An 18,604-nucleotide genomic window follows, 5' to 3' on the forward strand; every position below is an offset into this window, starting at 1 on the left:
ACTTTATAAAGTAGAAGTTCTAATTCACTTACAATAGAAAAAACAACAACCTTGAAGCTCAAAGGTGCTAAATTATCTCCCTAAAGTCAAAGAACCTTTAAGTCAAAAAGCGAGGGTTCCAACCCAGTTTGGTATCACGGAGCCCACGTTTGTCCCACTCTGCGGACACGTGCCCGCAGAGAGAACTCGCCACAGACAGAGCAAGACTGGGAGAGTGTGCGAACTTTCGTACTCTTCCTTGACTTTTCTCGTTTCCCTAAAATCATACTCAATAGCCTGTCTCTCTGGGAGATGCTGTTCTTTCTTCCCTTGGAATTTTCTTCCCTCTCACTCTCTGGCCCCCTGAATGTACATCTTCAGAGAAGCCCCCCCCCCCCCGATCCCCTGATCTACATTAGACTCCCCCTGACCTGCTTCTCCATAACACCCAGTCCTTTTCTTTCATAATCCTCTTCAAAGTTTAACTATGTGTTGATTTGCAGGTTTGCTTGTTCAAAGACTCTTTCTCCAACTAGAATACAATAGCCTGGCCATGGCACGTGGTAATAACAGCCAGCGTCTGCTGAGCACCCACAGAGGTCCAGGCCCATTCAACCCTCTGTCCATTAGCTACTCACAACAACCTATGAGACAGGACATGTCCCCCATTTTGAAGATGATAAAACTGAGACACAGAGAGGCTAAGTAACCTTCCTCTGTCAAAAAGCTAACAAGTAGAGGCGCCAAACTGCAGCCCTAGGCAATCTAAACCCCTGAGGCCATGCTCTTGAACACGAATGAGTAGGAATTCGATGCACAAAGACACGAAGCAGCTGGCTTACCAAGTTTGCCCCCGATGGCTGAGTGGGTGCTGGGACCTGAGAGCCGGGGCTGTGCAGCAAGTGAGGATAATGGTAATGATGTCGTAGGTGCTGAAGAGAGTGGGTGCTGGCAATGAGGAAAGTGGAACCTTAATGAACACTTATTTGCCCTGGGATACAGAGCCAGAAACTAGTCCCTGTGTGGTGATCCTGCAAATTAAGATAGGAAGCATTAATGTGCCAGTAGCTTTGTCCAAATTGCTATATGTTAAATTATGAACATCTTAGAAAATTGATCTGTCACTATTTGGCTATTCCCTAGTTGACTAAGAACACAATCTCATGCAATTTGAATATCAGGAATTCCCCCAAATTCTGTGTTTTGGTCCAAAATTATATTATTTCTAAATATTTAAAGTGTATTTTCCATTATGTTAAGAGTTATAGGGAACACAGCTTGCTTTGCACTGAAAATACCTATTGGTAAAACTTCCATGGAAAAGGTGAACAGCCGGACACTGTCTTCCTTAAAATAAATCTTCATGTGTTTAAGGCAAATTAAGGGTACTCAAATTTGTTTTTCACACTTAAGAAATCCAATCCCCCCTTTAGTTTTTCTTCATAGGCCTTTCTCTGGTTTTATAATTACTTTCTTATCTTTAATATAGACTTCATAATTTTCAGATACCTGTAATATGTAGTTCCCACACTTATTTCATCTTAATGGAATAATATCATACTTTCTTGATTACAGAAAATGTGGACCTGCAAAACTTTCTATTTTAAATTTTACATAATTTAATATTAAAGATGCATTTTCAGAAGCATATATTAATTGCTTTTATTCAGAATTAGTATAAATATGTAATATATCAAACATCAAAAAGAGTTACTTAAGTTGGATAACTAAGGCATAGCAAATGTTTGTTTTCTAAATGTTCATTTTTAACTAATGATATTTTGAAAACAGAATGATTTTTTAATGTAAAAAATGGATGTTTAGATTGATCATTTTTTAGTCCTTTAGGGTTGCTAGACTTCTGCATCTGATCATCTTGTAAGATAGTGACTAATGAAAATACCAGGGTCAAAGAACTTGATTTTGCTATTTTGGTAAATTGCAAGTTTAATTGACATATAAATCATGTAAACACAAACTCTACCCAGAAAATAATTTTAAAAGTACCATAATTTTTATATGACCTTGAAGTTCCAGAAATCTATTGCATAACTTCTCAAGAGAAGTCACATAGAGGAAACCTCATATTTTCTTAAATTTATTAGTGCTTCTTGGTGGTCTAAACGGTTGGGTTTTGTGTTGGGTTTTTTTTCAAGGTTTCCTTTTCAAAGCAATAATCTTACTTAATTGATTAATGTTTGCTCTCATATAAGTCCATTTGAGTTATAATATATAATGTATAATAACAAAGGGCAGTGAGACATGGCTAGGAAACTCAAGTACACTAGTGTTGTATTTCTGTATAATGAGGTGAAGAGAATGCTTTAGCTGCATGACCACCATATTAGCCACACATCATAAAAAACAAACTTTACAAAAGCAAGAGGTCAAATTCATTCAAAACAATTTTATTCCTTTTGCTATAGTTAAGCATTGATCTTTAATATTATAATCTTTCTTTCATTAGAAGGCCCCAAATCTCCCATTTTCTGACAGGAGAGGAAAAATACTTTTCAAACTACAGAGGTATAAATCAGATGAAACTATCAAGGAAACATGCTATATATTTTGGGGTTTAAGGTTTAAAACAAAGTGGCCAGACTTCATGCTGCAGAGATTTTGGCTATCAAGATGGTAAGTGAAATAATATGAGTCCATTTTATTTCATTAATTTTTAATATAAAAACTTAATATTCCAAATAATTCCATTAAAAAAATTACTTTTATTCTTATGAATGTTAATAGTCCCTATGTTCATAAGACTTTTATTAATAAACTGGAGAAATTCTTTGTCTTTATTATAAGCTAAGTCATCCTAAGAAAAATATTTCCAAGCTGCAAGACAATAGAAGGATGCCTTCTTCTTACCCATCAAGTAAAATAAATGGGGGGAAGGAGGGAAGTTAATGCATTTTCTAAATTGTCTTCTTTCTTCCAAAGGAGTTATTTGCTTTTCAACAAGATTTGCCCCATATTTGTCAATTTAATAATTTTTAAAAATATGTATACTTTAAGAATGATCCTAAGAAGGAAATCCTTAAGAGAATGAGAAAAGGAAAAAAATGGAAACTCCCCAAACATAAACAAATATTTCCTTTATTCTGTAGCATTATCTAATTTGGAGGGATAGGTATATTTCTTAACGATGTGTGTATTCTGTATTCTCACATACTCTTTGAGCAATCTTATATTCTTCATTAATTTTCTTGGTTTTTTTACGGAGAGCATGGAGAGTGGAAGGCGGAGAGAGAGAGGGACATTGATTGGTTGACCCTTCAGTTCAGGGGCTGACGCTCTAACCACTGAGCAACCTGCTAGGGCTCTTCATTAGTTTTTAATTGGCTATCCAAATCTGAATCTAAATTCAGTCTCTTATTTATATAAATATGTGTAAACATTTCTCTGAGGTAATTTTCACAACTGTTTGCCAGTATGAAGAATGCATATACAAATCTTGGAAGTGCACTTTTACATAGAGTCTGTTTTGGTGGGGAAAAAATATCATTGTGATTTGCCATCAGTAGTATTGGAGAACACACAAACGTTGGGGTTGATTTGTTTCCACTACCCCTTTTCTTTAGTTACTAAAGACATTACTTTATGTTTAATTTTAGAATATATAAACATCCATATATATACATATTTATTTTATTTTATTTTATTTTTAACTGAGAAAAAAGTAATATTCCTGCAGTGGCCAAGAATGTATGTTTCAACTCTAAAACAAAAATTTGGATTATCTCAAGTCTTGCAAATCATTCATTAATAAGCCACTGGTAACATATACCATCTAAATCTCCCGAAGAGATGTAGACAGATCTTTATCAAAACTCTGTGGTGAGCCTGATGCTAAATATAAGTCTAAATGTGCCTTCCCATGCCTGCAATTTTCTGAAGTCCGAAGGTTCTTTGGATGGTAGGCGGCAAGATAATAATAATAATGCTGCATGATTTAAATGCATTCCTCATCGGATTAAAACGTAGGGCTACGTATTCCCTCCCTCCAAATCACATTCCCATCCAAAATCTTACTTGATGGATCAATCGAATTTAAGGCTGGATCTTATGTCTCCATTATAAGAGCTGTATCTTCAATTCAAAGACCACGTTGGTACTTAGAGTGACTTTAGGTCCCTCGCCTCCTTTGATTATCGGAGCGAACTTCTGAGAGGCATGAAAGACACTGAGGGTTTTCCTTTGCTTCTCCTCCATCGAACAACCGGGTGAAAGGGTGGCTGAGTGTTCCGCTCTAGTTTTTGGTGGTATGCTAGCTTTTATGTATGTTTCATCTAAAAGTCCAGTAAGAGATACCTTTTCCTTCATGTTTGAGTAATGATTTATTTAATTACTTAAGTCCCAAGTTAATTCACAAAAAGATCTGAGTGCTTCACGTTGAAAGGAACAGGTGTGACAAAAATGTTAAAATGGGGGGAAAAGAAAAGAGCAGAATAACCATGGAGGGAGAGAGTCAGAGAGGTCTGAAGGAGAATAGAAATTCTGCAGTGGTGGTCACGGGCTTGGGAGAGCTAACTGCGCTTGGCCCTTCCCACCGCAGTCGGTGACATCGAGTTGGCCATCTGGAACCAGCCACGGGGAGAGTATTTACATCACGGAAAAGGGCACAAGTCAGGATTTTTTTTCCAGATTGTCGGTTTATCAGCACATCGCCCTAAAACCTAAATTAACCTTTGTGTTAAAATAACAGATAAAAGCTTCATGATATCTCACACAAGTTAAAATAACTGAGCTGTAAGCTTCACTTTATGCCCCTGGAGAGCTCTGAGACCGTTTGGGTGCTGCGAGGTCCGTGAACAATGGGTACTGATGGGGGAATACAATCTATTCTCTGTGGGGTGATGTAACAATAGCTTGTATTATTTGGCCTCCAGTCGCAGACAATCTCTGCCACTTTCTGGTTGTGCATTTTGAGCAAGTTACTCAAATCCTTTACCCAGAAACTAGGGATAGTGTAAAATAGCATTAAACTCTAGAGTTGTTATAAAGTTTAGGAAGATAATGCTTGCCAATTACTTAGCCTCCTCTCTGGCACATAGTAAGAGCTCAATATATGTTAACCTATGATGACAAGGCTTCTACTACAGATGAGATCCTTTGGAAGACACCAGAAATACCAAGATGAGGCCCCTGCCTCCAGGAAGCTTTCAGACTAGAGGAGAATTGATCTAGTTCTTAGTTTACATATCTGAGATTTTGCCATGTCTAACAATATAACTACCCAATATTTTACCCTTTTACAATTCAGTCTAGAAATGTATACTTTTAAATTGAAATCTAAGGTCTAAAAAGTATTCAAGCTGTAGGTTGTAATAGTTTAGCATAGTTACAAAGCTTTTTAAATTGTCATTTTTACTCATTTTTAATTCCCATGAATATTCTTGTAGTTTTTGTTAAACCTTTCATTTATTTTCACCTAGCCTAAACACACAAGCATAAGAGCTTTGCTTTCTCTCTGTGTTGCCAATTTTTCTATAAATTTTCCTTCTTCAATAAAGTGTTTATAGTGCTAGGACTTTGATTTTGAGAAGAGTTTAGACTTTTGGTCACTTTACTAATTTTGTTACTTTATTATTGCAAATAGATGTCTCACGGTTTAATTTTATTGAAGCATTTTATCTTTTAGAGAAGTTGTTTTGGAGAACTGAACTTTGGGAAACCACAAGTATTGTTAATGTTTCACACCTATTGAGACAGTAGTCCCTAATGTTCAAGTCATTCCCTGATATCATATTGGATTTCTTGGGCAGCACATAGTGAAAGCTATAGCACAGCCAACCACCACCTAGACAAGATGAAAGGTGTAAGTCAATCCATTAACTAATAGGCCACACTATATCAAATATCACAGCTCACACAGGTAAAAAGCTTAGGGAAAAATACAAATATGAAATTCAGTTCCACTTGACAAATATAAAACTTATGTAAAATAAATCATGTACATACATACACCAACTACTGTGACCATAACCATTTTTCAGTATATAACTGAGTATGTATATACATTTCCCCCCATAGGCATGAGGTGTCAAAAGAACATTAGTATATGGAATAAGTAGCAGCCAGGAAGCTGGGAATTCTAGAAAATAACCACTTCTAGCATCGTCCCTCTGTGTAGGTTGGAACTTAAATCCAAGGTGGCTGGTTTATTTTGTTTATGTTTGAGAGAGTGGGGAAGGGAATCATTTAAGAAAACTAGTGTGACCTTCAGGTAGTTGGTCTCAACCTAGAATATATTTCATTCTCCCATGTGTACTTTTCTAGTCTGTCTTTGCATTTGCTACCTTTAGAAGATAAAATGTGATCCTAAACACACATGAGACATGGAACAATTGCTACATACCAGAAATCACATACCCTGTGAGACACTTCCTAAAATCGCTAAATTGCTGGGTATCTTCTAGCAGCTCTCCATTGAAGAAGGATGAGTTTCTTTGTCAGGGGAGTGTGGTGAGATGGGTCTTGCCAGTATTTGATAATCGTATGTACTTTCTCAGAGCACCTGGAGAGATGGGTAAATACAGAAAGAGGCCTTGAAGAGATGAGCTGATCAGGAGACCAGAAAATAACTCGAATAAGTGAAAGGCTTATCTGAAAGAAAAGCCAAATCTGGAAAAATAGAAAAAATTTTAAAGAAAGGGGAAGAATTAGTACTTCAGGCACCAACCATAAATGGGGTGCTCCAGCTACCCACGTTCCTGCCCCTTGACTACAAATTCAGGGTTTCCCATAAACCCCACCCCTTGGGCTCAGTTACTTCACTAAAACAACTTGAAGAACCCAGAAGAGTGTTTTAGTTATTATTACTGATTTATTTTAAAGGCTTCGACTCAGGAACAGCCAAATGGAAACAACGCATGGGCGGGGGGAGGGCGGTGGAGAAGAGCTTCCGCGCCCTCTCAGGGGGGCCCCCCCAGCACCTGTGTGCTGACCAGCCCAGAAGCTCTCCATACCGCACAGTTGAGGGGTTTTATGGGGGTTTCACCTTGTAGGTGTGCTTGATTAAATCACTGGCCATTGGTGCTTGAGCTCAGCCTCCAGTCCTTACCCCACCAGCAGGCTGGGGGTGGAGGTGCGGCTGGAAGTTCCAACCTTGTAATCACATTTTGTTGTTGTTGTTGTTCCTCTGGCTACCAGCCCCCATCCTGAAGATTTCCAGGGACCCTAGTGTCACCTCATTAGCATGAACTCAGTAAGGCTGACTGGGGTCATTATGAATAACGAAAGACAGTGCCATCATTCAGGAAATCCTAATGGTTTTAGAAGCTCTGTGCCAGGAACTGGGGATAAAGACCAACTATATTTTTCATTCTATCACAGAGACAAATCATGCAACATCTCCCCAAGCTAACTGGGGATCCTCAGGGGATTGACTCCTCTTCTGAGATCAAATTAGACTTTGGAACCAGTGAAAAGCAACTCTTCTCATCTTTTCCAGGAATTGTGAAGAAATTAATACTCTACACTGTTTCAAAACTTAGGAACAAAGCAAAATAATACAGTTTCAGTGAGCTTAAATCCGCCAGTTAGTATAAGTGACATTTAACTTGATCTTGTCTGCATCCTGTGATTAACACAAGAGTTTGGCTGTTGACAGAGCTCATCCATGAAAGTGTCCCATGCCCACGTTGCCAGATGGGCTCCTCCTCCTTGGTTCTGAAAGGTGCTTTCCCTTCCTTCTGAAGTGAGTGCTTACAATGCCCGAGCTTTCTTCATGTATCTCCTCATAAACTTACAGGTGACCTTCACCAGTCAGCTTTTTCGGGGTGCTCACTTTTGGGCATGGCCAAGATGGCTCAAGTCAGCCATAAATAGGTCCTTTTGAAAACACAGATTCATATATCCAAGTGGCGGGCAGAAGAATGCCCTCCTCCGAAGCTGTCCGCATCTTAATCTCCAGGACCTGTGACTATGTTATGTCACCTCCCACGCATGGCGAAGGGGAAATAAGGTTGCCTTGAGCTAAGATCGCTAGAGACGGCAGAGGGGGACTACCCTGGGTGACCTGGGGGAGCTCTGTCATCACAGATTCTGAAGAGTGGGCGGGAGGGAAGGGAGGCCGGAGGCCCGGGATGCGCTGTGCGAGGACTCGCTCGGCCCACAGCTGCTGGCTCTGAAAACAAGGAAAAGAAACGCAGATGGCTTCTAGAAGCTGGGAAAGGAAAGGAAATGGGTTATCTTCCAGAGCCTTCAGAAAGGAGCACAGCCCTGCCGGCACACTCATGGCAGCCCAGCGAGACCCATGTTGGACTCTCACCTACAGATTCAGGTTAATAGATTTGCATGGTGTCAAGCTGCTAAGTTTGTGGCAATTTTTTTACAGCAGCAATAGAAAAATGAATACAGTCTGATATTGTGCTTGAACTAACAATTCTGAAACACACCTATTTTACATTTCTGAACAGCAAACAGCTCTAGTCTAAGGGAAGCAAAGGTTTGCACGAAGAGGGGCCCATGTTAATCTCCAAGTCCTCGCCGTGCCCCCTTCCTGGGGCGTGCCAGCGAAACGTAGGCATGGGAACGACCGTTAATAAAGGGAATGTGATGACTTGCCTTATCATGCAAGTATATATTTTATAGAGAATTAAAATGACCACCACTCTGTTCTTATGGTAATTCTTAGAAGCTCCTTCATTATTAAGAGGACAACAATACAGTTCTACTGGAGGTCATTCGTAACTTCGTGCCCATGTCATGTGCATAAAATAAATTAGAAGATGGTCTTACTTTTTGCAGAAACTGCCTAATTCTTGATGTAATTTAGCTTTCACCCAACCAAGCTTTTTTCTTTCCTTACCAAATTTTGCGTGCAGAAACCTCAGGTGTTAATATACAAATCAGCCTGCGTGTCAGCGTTGCCCGAATTATTATTTATTCTCTTTAATACTTGTCTTTGGGCCATGCACATTTCTAACAGTGTAGCATTGCTTAACCTTCCCTCAAAATCAGCATCATAAGAAAGCGTGGTGGGAATAAAACAGCTGAGAACCATACTTTCATATCCGCCTCCAGACATAAGCTCCTTAAGGGCAGGGGTTGGTGTTTAATGACTGTCTTAGCTCTAGCACCAAGCACAGTGCCTAACACACAGTAAGGTGCTCGCTAAATATTTGGTGGATGAATGCTAAATACCAACTTTTTTCCCAACAAGGCAGTAACAAGGAATATCTTGAACCTAACACTGCACTGTTTACTTTCACAGACGTTTCATTGATTTCTCAACGCCATAGGGCTGCTTTGTAGACTGCTGAACTTGAAGCCAGTCACTTGCCAAAAGGTCATTAAGAAAAACTATGCAAAAAATGGACAACGCTGCTTCCGGTTCAGTGCTGCCCAGTCCTGTTTCCTAAAATACACATTCCTTGAAAGAGATTAAGGCACATTTTAAAGAGGCCAGCAATCAGAAAAAATTAGCTTTAACCCCTCTGAAAGTATGAAGGGAATGTCTTCTTCAAAACAATATCACAGTGAATGCCCACGCCCCGCAGTTTCTCTTAAAAAAGAAAAAAATACTTTCTGGTATAATCATTTTGTGATCACTTCTCTTTTTCAAATACTACATACTTTGTTTTTTCTTCAAAGACCAGGAACGGTCTCAGTCAGTTGGTTAGAGCTTTCATCTGTTCACCAGGGAAGAGTATACACCCCCAAACTGTAAGGCTAGATCTGATCTCGTACTTGCATTACAGTCATCAGTACTCTTGGTTGAGGGGGAGGACGCCTCTTTCCTGTTGACCCTGTGAAATTTCTCCTGAGAGCTGGATGATAATTGAATGGCAGTTAACTACTTATTTAGAGTTCCTAGGGGTGGCGGTAGGGGGTGGTTATGATTTACTCTGAAACATGGGTCAATTTCAAAGTTCCAGAGTGTATAGGGACATTATTTTCAAATGATTCAACCACCTGATTTTGAGGAGTCATTCGTGCTTGGGGTGGGGCTGTCTGGAAGTAGATGCAGTGATAGGAGGGCTGAGCGAAAAGGAATGGGGGTCTCACGGTAGCTTAGGATGCTCGGGTGAGGCAACCCAAATGTGTAAATTACTTGCTGCCCCTTTGATTCTAGCAGTGATTACACTCCTAGAAGCACAAGGCGCACCCAGAGCATTCCGTATTAACGAAGTCCAAGTATAACGTTCATATTTGGACAAATGGCTGCTGTTCACACTGGTAAGGATAAACATTTTGGACATCAGTCAACAGTTTTCAAAAGTATAATGTTAGAAATCAGTGTCTTTTTGAGAGGCATCTTCCATTTGCCATTCTCTTGGTGCGTTTTCCCCGTTTAGCAGCTCGGCTGAACTAATCCCAGAGGTTCATTCTCCTCATGCTAGAAACAGTTCTGTAATTTGACATTTCTGGGAGGAGTGCATGATTCTAATTCCATAGAATTCCACATAATGAGTGAAAGGATGGGAAGGAGTTAGAAGAGAGTCAGTAACATTGGCACAAGGGCTTTCTGAGATCCTGGAGATCTTGGAGATCCTGAGATCCTGGTCTGCTAGCCAGGCCTGCCTCGGGGGGCCAACGCCCGGGCTCTCAGGCTGGGGCAGTGTCCTGGTGTGAAGGCTACAGTTGCAGCAGCCACAGAGCTCTGGAGGCCTCAGATCCTGGTCCAAAGTTAAACCTTCAATGCCCAGTCAACATACTTCTCCATAGAGAGCTTGAAAAATGACCCAGACCTCAAAGATGGGTTTGTATTTGAGAGGTACATAGTGATTTGCTGGGAACGTACTTTGAATAGATCACCTAACTGTGGAGGCTTATCCAAGTTCAGCGTGAGCCTATCAATACTTTCATCTCCTGCCAGTAGTGTATCCCTCCTTTCCGATTTCTGAACATTTAGGAGTCATGTCATACTATATCATTTGAAAAGCAAATTTCAAGAGACGCTCTAGGATATTTACATTATACATTAAATGTTTCATCAATGTAGTTATGAAAGCGAGTAATTCTCTGACATAAGAGTTATTGGTCATGTTTCTAAACCAGAACACTACTTTGTACCCGGACATTGCTTAAAAACTATGAAACCATAGTTGATGGTTAAAAGATGTGAAAGAAAAGAAGGAAGAGAGGGAGGGAGAGAGAGAGGGATATACATATGTATGTATATGCGATAGGCATGTATACACCTACATGTAAAAAATATGAAATCATATGTAATGCTTAAACAAATGTAAATCTTATAACCTGAAAATTTTTTAATTGCATTTCTGATTTATTTTCTTGTCATTCAGATGTCTCATTCTGTTTCCATATTTGGCACTTTCATAATGTCAATAGTGTCCCCAAATTCATTCACATGACAGGTGACACTTGTGATTTGTGTAAATCTCTTTTCCCATCAGGCTTCCCACAGTACATGAATTCTACATCCCTAATTCCTGAAAAGCAATCAGCACAGTTTTAAACCATGTTGCTATCCAACTCCAATTGTATCTCAGATGATTTGATGAAAGACTACAAAAGAACTACTTTCAACAAAAGCTTCTTGGAGTGGAGCACAAACATTCATGAAGCAGGCACACAGTCCTTTTCCCTGCACTCACTGCTTCACAGGGAAATCGAAGCAGAAGGGGAAATAACCACAAACTAAATCCCACCCCCAGGCCTCCTTATACGTCCCTCAAGGAGGTTTAAGTGTGCGGTGGCTTTTCTATAACCGAATCTTAGTTACACATCCCAGCTTTCAAAGTCTCATAAGAAAGGCCAGAGATATTTGCTTAATGAAGATATAAATAGAAAAATAGCAACATCAAGTCCATATTAAAGTCATCATAACAAGATAATTGGAAAAATCGAGGCTAATACAATAATCATAGTCATTAGAGCCTTAACCCTTCAATGAGATTGTCCTTTTAATTAAAGTTAATATTAAGCATATTGCACTATGCAAATGAAGAGGCTGACTTTTTTAACATTTGGACAATGATTTGGCAGTTCTGGAATATTTTTGTCGACTTTCTTATTTGATCCTGGAGAGGTGATCTGCTAGCCAATTTTAAAGTTTGGATGTTTCCACTTCGGATGGCGCGTATCTGAAAGCACTTTTTTCTCTAATCCAGGAAACCAATCAACAATGTTTACTAAAACTGAGCTTTTATGCGTAAAACTTAAAATTCTCAAATCAGTGTAGAATACAAACTACATACAGTTTTATGCTTTGCTAGCAACAAGTGCTATTCCGGGGACAAAAAGCACAAGAGTGCCTCCATTATTGAGCATAATGCTGTGAAGAAATTGTCGTAGTAGAGATTATTCCCCCCCCTAACACTTCTAAGGAGTAATTTATAGCTTTTTGCCATAGGAGAAAAAAGTGTTTTTCATGAAATAGTGTGTATAAAGTGATGTACTAGCGGCATTCAATTTCTATGTCACTTTATCACCTCTGTGGATAACTCACCAAACTACAGAGGAAATGCTGATTTACTAGACGGTAAACTTGCATCTCTGATGGAGATAATTTTAGATACTTTGATTTCATTAAAGAAATTCCTAGACTACTTGTGGGATAAAACAAATGCTAAGACCATATTGAGTTTCAAGCTGAATTAGCAGAAAATAAAGATAAAATGCCTTTCTATTTAAGAACATGATGATGTTTTAATTGTTACAGCATTTGGCATGCCTAATGTACACAGTCCTTGACATTCATATAATAACAAAAGAAAGTTGTTTGGGATTTTTATTTCCTAGTGTCCCCTTTCCTCTCTAGGATTTCTCCCACCCCCATCCCAGCCCTGGCTTTTAGCTCACCTCCCATTTCCCCATCCTTCTATAAAGAAAAACTCTGAGCAGTGAAGGGGATACATGTAAAAATACCTCGTTTCTGTGTAGATAGACCGAGGCTGCTTATTACCTAGCGATGATGAACAGACCACCATCGTTGTGACAACTGATGCAGATGCCTCCGGGGTAAAACAAAGGTTTACATATTACACAAGCAATTTCACTGTTTTCTAAACATATTGCCAAGACAGTGGGAGTTGGCAGCCCACACTGTGTTTTAGGTTTGGGAGACTTGGATTAGAAGTGACTGCTGATTATGAGCCTTTTTTATTTGTCTTCCATGGACAACAAGCAACCTAGTAACCCGGCAGAGAATTCTCCCAGCTCTTAAACTTGTCTTCCTCGCTTCCCAAAGATTATGGACACAAATCACTCGACAAAAGTAGTGTAAGGGTCTTGTGCATAGATAACCACGCGAGACAATTGGCTTGTTCTAACCCTTAAAGAGTTTCCGCAAAGTGAAATGTTTTATAATCCCTTTTTGTGCAGTAGGCAAGGAAGGAAAGAAAAGAGCTTGGGCAAAGATTATCCAGAAGGAAGAAAGAGACTCTTTTGGGGGTTCCAGTTGAAACACAATAAAGAACATAATTAACTTTGCGATTCTTTGTGTTTTTCATTTGACTGCAGGGAGGAGATGAAAGAGGTCTGCTAAGCCTTGCATTCCACCCCAATTACAAGAAAAACGGAAAGCTCTATGTGTCTTACACCACCAACCAGGAGCGCTGGGCGATCGGGCCGCATGACCACATTCTTCGAGTTGTGGAGTACACAGTGTCCAGGTATCACCCACACGCACGCAGCATACATATTTTTCAATCTTGTTTTCTCTATAGGTCTTCATCGTGGTTTTTTTTTTGTTTAGACGTTACAGAGAAAGAGCCACACGGTGGCCATAATTAAACCCATAATCTCCATCTTGCGTAAAACCCCACGGGTGTCTTTCAGGAGAACTGAGAGAAATGATAGCTTTGGCACTTTTCCTCAATTACCTTTCAACCTAAATGCTACCTCGGAAAGTTGGAAAATAACGTAATTTTTCGGTCACTTTTATTAGCCCCAGTTAAGTATGTGTTTCCTTATTTACAGGCCAGGTGTTTGCTTCCCTAGGTGTGCACTCGTTGCTTTCCAGGGGCTTCGCCCTGCCGCCCTAACAGCCGCGGTCTTGTGCCCCCCCCCCCAATGCAGGAAGAACCCCCATCAGGTTGATCTGAGAACCGCCAGGGTCTTTCTGGAGGTTGCCGAGCTCCACAGGAAGCACTTGGGAGGACAGCTGCTGTTCGGCCCCCACGGCTTTCTGTACGTCATCCTCGGGGACGGCATGATCACGCTGGACGATATGGAAGAAATGGACGGGTTAAGGTAAAACAAAACAAAACACAAGGCTCCCACTCGATGGGAAAATGCTGTAAGCGCCAGGAAAAAGCGTCAGAGCCAGTGAGTGAAAAGTAGCCTTTGAATTGTGTCACCCTGGTTAACCATTTAACTTGGGCTGTCAGTGTCTGCATTTGCGGCAGGAAGAGGCGTTCAGTAGCATGCTGATGTGCCACTTTTGAAAGTCGCCACACTGTGATGTCCTGACATGAGTTAGCGCCGTGTGGTTTGTGCCGCACGCAGCCCTGAGACACACTCAGCCCCTTGTCCTGGGCTCCGCTGCCCTGTGCGTCCTTGCTGCCGTCGCCACTCTGCAGATCGCACTGACACACTCCATGGGGTTTCTTGCGGGACACAAAATACACGAGCTGGGGAAAAATTAAGAGGACAGACGCAAACAGCAGCACCCTCCTGAGGCTGCAGTCTTCGGCCACTTGTCTGCTACTAGACTGCCCCTCGTTTTGTTTCCCACCATATGGAACTTGAATAATTTTGTCGCACGCAGGGGGAGGGTCTGTAGAGCAGCCTCTCTGCATATGGTTTAGGTGAAACACGTAACAAAAGCGAAGGCACTCACGTTGTCTTCCAATTTCTCAGTGACTTCACGGGTTCCGTCCTGCGGCTGGACGTAGACACGGACATGTGCAACGTGCCTTATTCCATCCCGAGGAGCAACCCGCACTTCAACAGCACCAACCAGCCCCCCGAAGTGTTTGCCCACGGCCTCCACGATCCAGGCAGGTGAGAGCACCGCCGGCCCCTGGCTCCCTAAAGCCAGGCCGGGAGTCAGGAACTGGGGAAAGAAAGACGGGTCCAGGCCCGAGCAGCCAAGAGTGAGGTGCGAGGCTGTGCCCCTGATGTCACACCAGCTCCTATCCGAGCCAGTATTGAGCACTCTCTTCTGTTAATTAAGCACGAAGCAAATTTAGAAGGCAGATTGGACACAAAAGGACAAATGCATGGGGAAAAGCCGCCTTCAAGTTTCGGAGGGCTGTTACTAGAGAAACGCTGGTAGACCAGGCGTCATGATTCAGACTTCCATCTGAATAATCAGAGAGATAATAAACCTTTTAATTTGTCCCCTTAAATCCATCTAAGTGATACTTTCCTTACACATTAAATGGGGGTGGTAGGAGCTACCTTGCAAGGATTAAAAGCATGTATCTATAAGTAAAGCATGAAATAGTGCCTGACACAGGTGGTGGGTTTTAAATAAATTATAGTTCTTATTATCATAGCTTCACTTAATATATATGATGACACTGTATCAATTTGTAAGGAATTTACTAAATGTTAACATTCTTTTCCTTGAAAAAAATTACGCATACTAAAGGAATTCTCAATGAAATATTGACTACTTACTATAATGAACCATAAAGAAAGGAACCCTAAGAAGTATGTAGAGTGATAAATTTGGGGTACACTTTTAAAAAGCTATGAAGTCTAATACAGCAATTCTGTGGTGAAAGCTTCCTCCAATCCGTGATCTGCTGGTCATACTAAGGCCTATCTGGCCACATTTATTCATTTATTAGCTAAGGTATTATTGCTATTTAATGTTTATTGAGTGTTCACTGTGTGCAAGGTGAGTAGTTTTCAAACTTTTTATTTTTATAATCCCTCATGCCCTTCATCTCCCCTCCATCAAAGTCCACGTCTACAGTTCATTTCCTTTCTGGCATCTCAGCAGATCTTAAAATCTGGGCGACAGGGAATACTTAAGGTGGGTTCAGGATGTGGAGGAAACTGTCACATTCCATTCCCGTAGCTCAGAGCGCGCAGATACCACCACAAAGCAGCACTTTGAAGTCCAGCAGCCTGAGTCACCGCAATCCCGCCGGCGCTTTCGTGCAACCTCCCCGGGGGTCTTGGACCGTCCGTGTAAAAACACGGTGGGAGGCACTTTGCCGACCCGAAGCGTGGCAGGGCCCGGGCCCAGGGGCCGCGCCTCCCCTGGCGGCAGAGGGCGGAAGGCGCACTCAAGCCTCCCTCCGAGGTTACGCTGCAACGTTTAATAAAGCAGAAAGGAAACTGAAATAATTACTGGCTAGACATTAAGCTGACTTTTATGAAGCACCGTGGTGCAGGGTACTGAGCTAAGTATCTCACCCTCTTTATCTTGTTAGGCCTCTCAGGAGTGCTGCGAGGTCCCTCTCCCCCCTTTTTAAAGACTTTTACATTTTTTTTAAGAGCAATTTTAAGTTCACAGCAAAATTAATTGGAAAGTACAGGGATCTCCCTTATACCCCCTGCGGCCACACATGCGGAGCCTCCCCCACCATTGCTCCAACCCCCCCCACCAGAGTGGTCCCTTTGGGACAACTGAGGAGCCTCCATCACCCTTCATAATCACTCCAAGCCCACAGGTTACATTAGGGTCCACTCGGTGTCGTGCATTGTATGGGTTTGGACAAATGTGTATCAACATGGATCTACCTTTATAGTGTCATACAGAGAAGTTTCACTCTCAGCCTCTTTTTTACATAAGAAACTAAAGGTGAAAAGGGTCAAGTGGTTCTCAGTGCAGCTAGCATTCAGCCAGAGTAAAAACTCTCATGGCCCCCAGCAATGCAACCTTAGGGAGACCTGGCCTTTTCTTCCCCATTGGCTCTTATTAGAAACAGGTCAAACCTTTTTTTGTTGTTACAGTTTCATCTTAAAAAGAAAAGCAATACAGGAAAATTTTCTCTCCCTGTATGGATTTAGTTCCACCTTAAGTCACAGCATGTCGATGTCATGATCCCTGCCAGGCATTGTGTTCTGTGAATCCTCAAATTAAAGGGGACAATAAAGGGACTGTTTGCCGCAGAACAGCTAACCCATCTCTGGCAGGTCAGGCTTATAGTTTCCCTGTTATGAATGGGAGCATTTGGAGGCAATAGTTTTTGTTTTGTTGTTGTTCAAATAATTTCAACACGTCATTGCCTAAGACCCGGAACCTTCTCTGATTGTTTTATTTCTTTAATTTACTTAATTGCTCCAAGGGTTTTAAATCATTAATGTGTGTGTATGATTTAATGTGTGTGTGTGTGTGTGTGTGTGCATTTGCCTAAAACAGTGATTTTTCAATGGATGCATTGGTAATGTCTAGAAACATTTTGGTTTTCACAACTTGCGAGGAAGGGATCATGGTACTGACCTCTAGCAGGTAGTGGCCGGAGATGCTGCTAAACATCCTACAATACCCAGGACAGCACCCTACCACCACCACCACCCACCCACGTGTCAATAATGACAAAGTTTGGGAAACCTAAAAACAATGCAACACTGTCTTCCACATTTGTGAGAACTTCAAAATTATATTATTCAACTTTATTCTTCCCCCAATTCAAACTCCTTACGCGTAGTCCCTCATTGACTTAAACATTGAATAAATAGTGAGCTCTTTTTAGATCCCCAGGTTGGAACTAGGTGATACAGAGATGAAGCTGGAAGTGGCTCCAATCCTCATGGAGTTTAGAGTCAGTGACTTAAGTCACAGAAAAATTCTGGCCCAGAACATGAAGACTAAAGTCAACTAAAAGACCTCGCTGGTTGTGGGACCAGCTTTGGTTTGTTCCCTAAATTGGAGTGCACACTTTGCTCTGTTAGAGCAGCCTGAGTTTCAGAATGTAGCGCTTCCATGGAGGACAGACACGCAAAACTGACACTACAACTAATTTTACATTGTATATTGCAAATGTGGGTTGCTGCGGCTGCTGACTCCGCTTCCAATACTTTACCAGTTTATTGTACGTGCGATATTCCTTAGTAACAGACTAACAAGGGTTTGAAGTCAGTGTGCACATTCACGGTGGAGGGACATACCAAGAGAAATTAAGAACTGTTCTCTAGAGATCATCAGGCTTCAGCAGAGTACACAAACACATCAGGACATTTCCTTCAGCCTCTTCTAGAGGATCCAGACTAAATAGCCCAAAGGATCCGCCAGCCCACAAAGGACTCCTGTCAGAACTCTCCAGTCTGAACTTGGAAGACACACGTAGGAATTCATGGGTGTCCCCCCTTTTGTTACGCAGATGTGCTGTGGACCGACATCCCACTGACATAAACATCAATTTAACAATACTTTGTTCAGACTCCAATGGAAAGAACAGATCATCCGCCAGAATCCTACAGATAATAAAGGGGAAAGATTATGGTGAGTAGAGCACCATTGGTTGGTTTTGCTTCAGTTTGGGTTTTGTCTTACTTTAGTATATTAATCAAAGAGAAAAGGATTTCTGCAGAATGAGCATTGGGGAAGCATGAAAACACTGGCCCAACAGTGGCAAGGGAGTAAACTGCTCACTTTTTAAAGGCCCAGGGACTCTTACAAGCCCTCGGGGTTCCATTTGGGTAATTACCCTTCCCATGGATTGAATGGTGCTCTGTAGGTCCAAAAAATTTAATGGACCTTCAAAAGTTAGCAGTTTATATTTTGCTCATCTGAGGATCAAGATGAATAACT

The 18,604-nt window shown here is 41.2% G+C and overlaps 1 protein-coding gene across 2 annotated transcripts in view; it reads left to right on the forward strand.

The window, feature by feature from the left end:
• Positions 1 to 18,604, forward strand: part of HHIP (hedgehog interacting protein) — a 79,349-nt gene that overhangs the window by 42,149 nt on the left and 18,596 nt on the right. For both annotated transcript variants that reach the window (XM_016206918.2, XM_016206919.2), the window contains exons 5-8: positions 13,411 to 13,562; positions 13,969 to 14,142; positions 14,752 to 14,895; positions 18,174 to 18,295. In XM_016206918.2, the coding sequence (XP_016062404.1) occupies positions 13,411 to 13,562; positions 13,969 to 14,142; positions 14,752 to 14,895; positions 18,174 to 18,295 (592 nt within the window). The remainder of the gene's footprint in view (positions 1 to 13,410; positions 13,563 to 13,968; positions 14,143 to 14,751; positions 14,896 to 18,173; positions 18,296 to 18,604) is intronic.

Source organism: Miniopterus natalensis, chromosome 4 (genome assembly GCF_054644295.1).
Source record: "Miniopterus natalensis isolate mMinNat1 chromosome 4, mMinNat1.hap1, whole genome shotgun sequence".
NCBI classification, from domain to species: Eukaryota; Metazoa; Chordata; class Mammalia; order Chiroptera; family Miniopteridae; genus Miniopterus; species Miniopterus natalensis.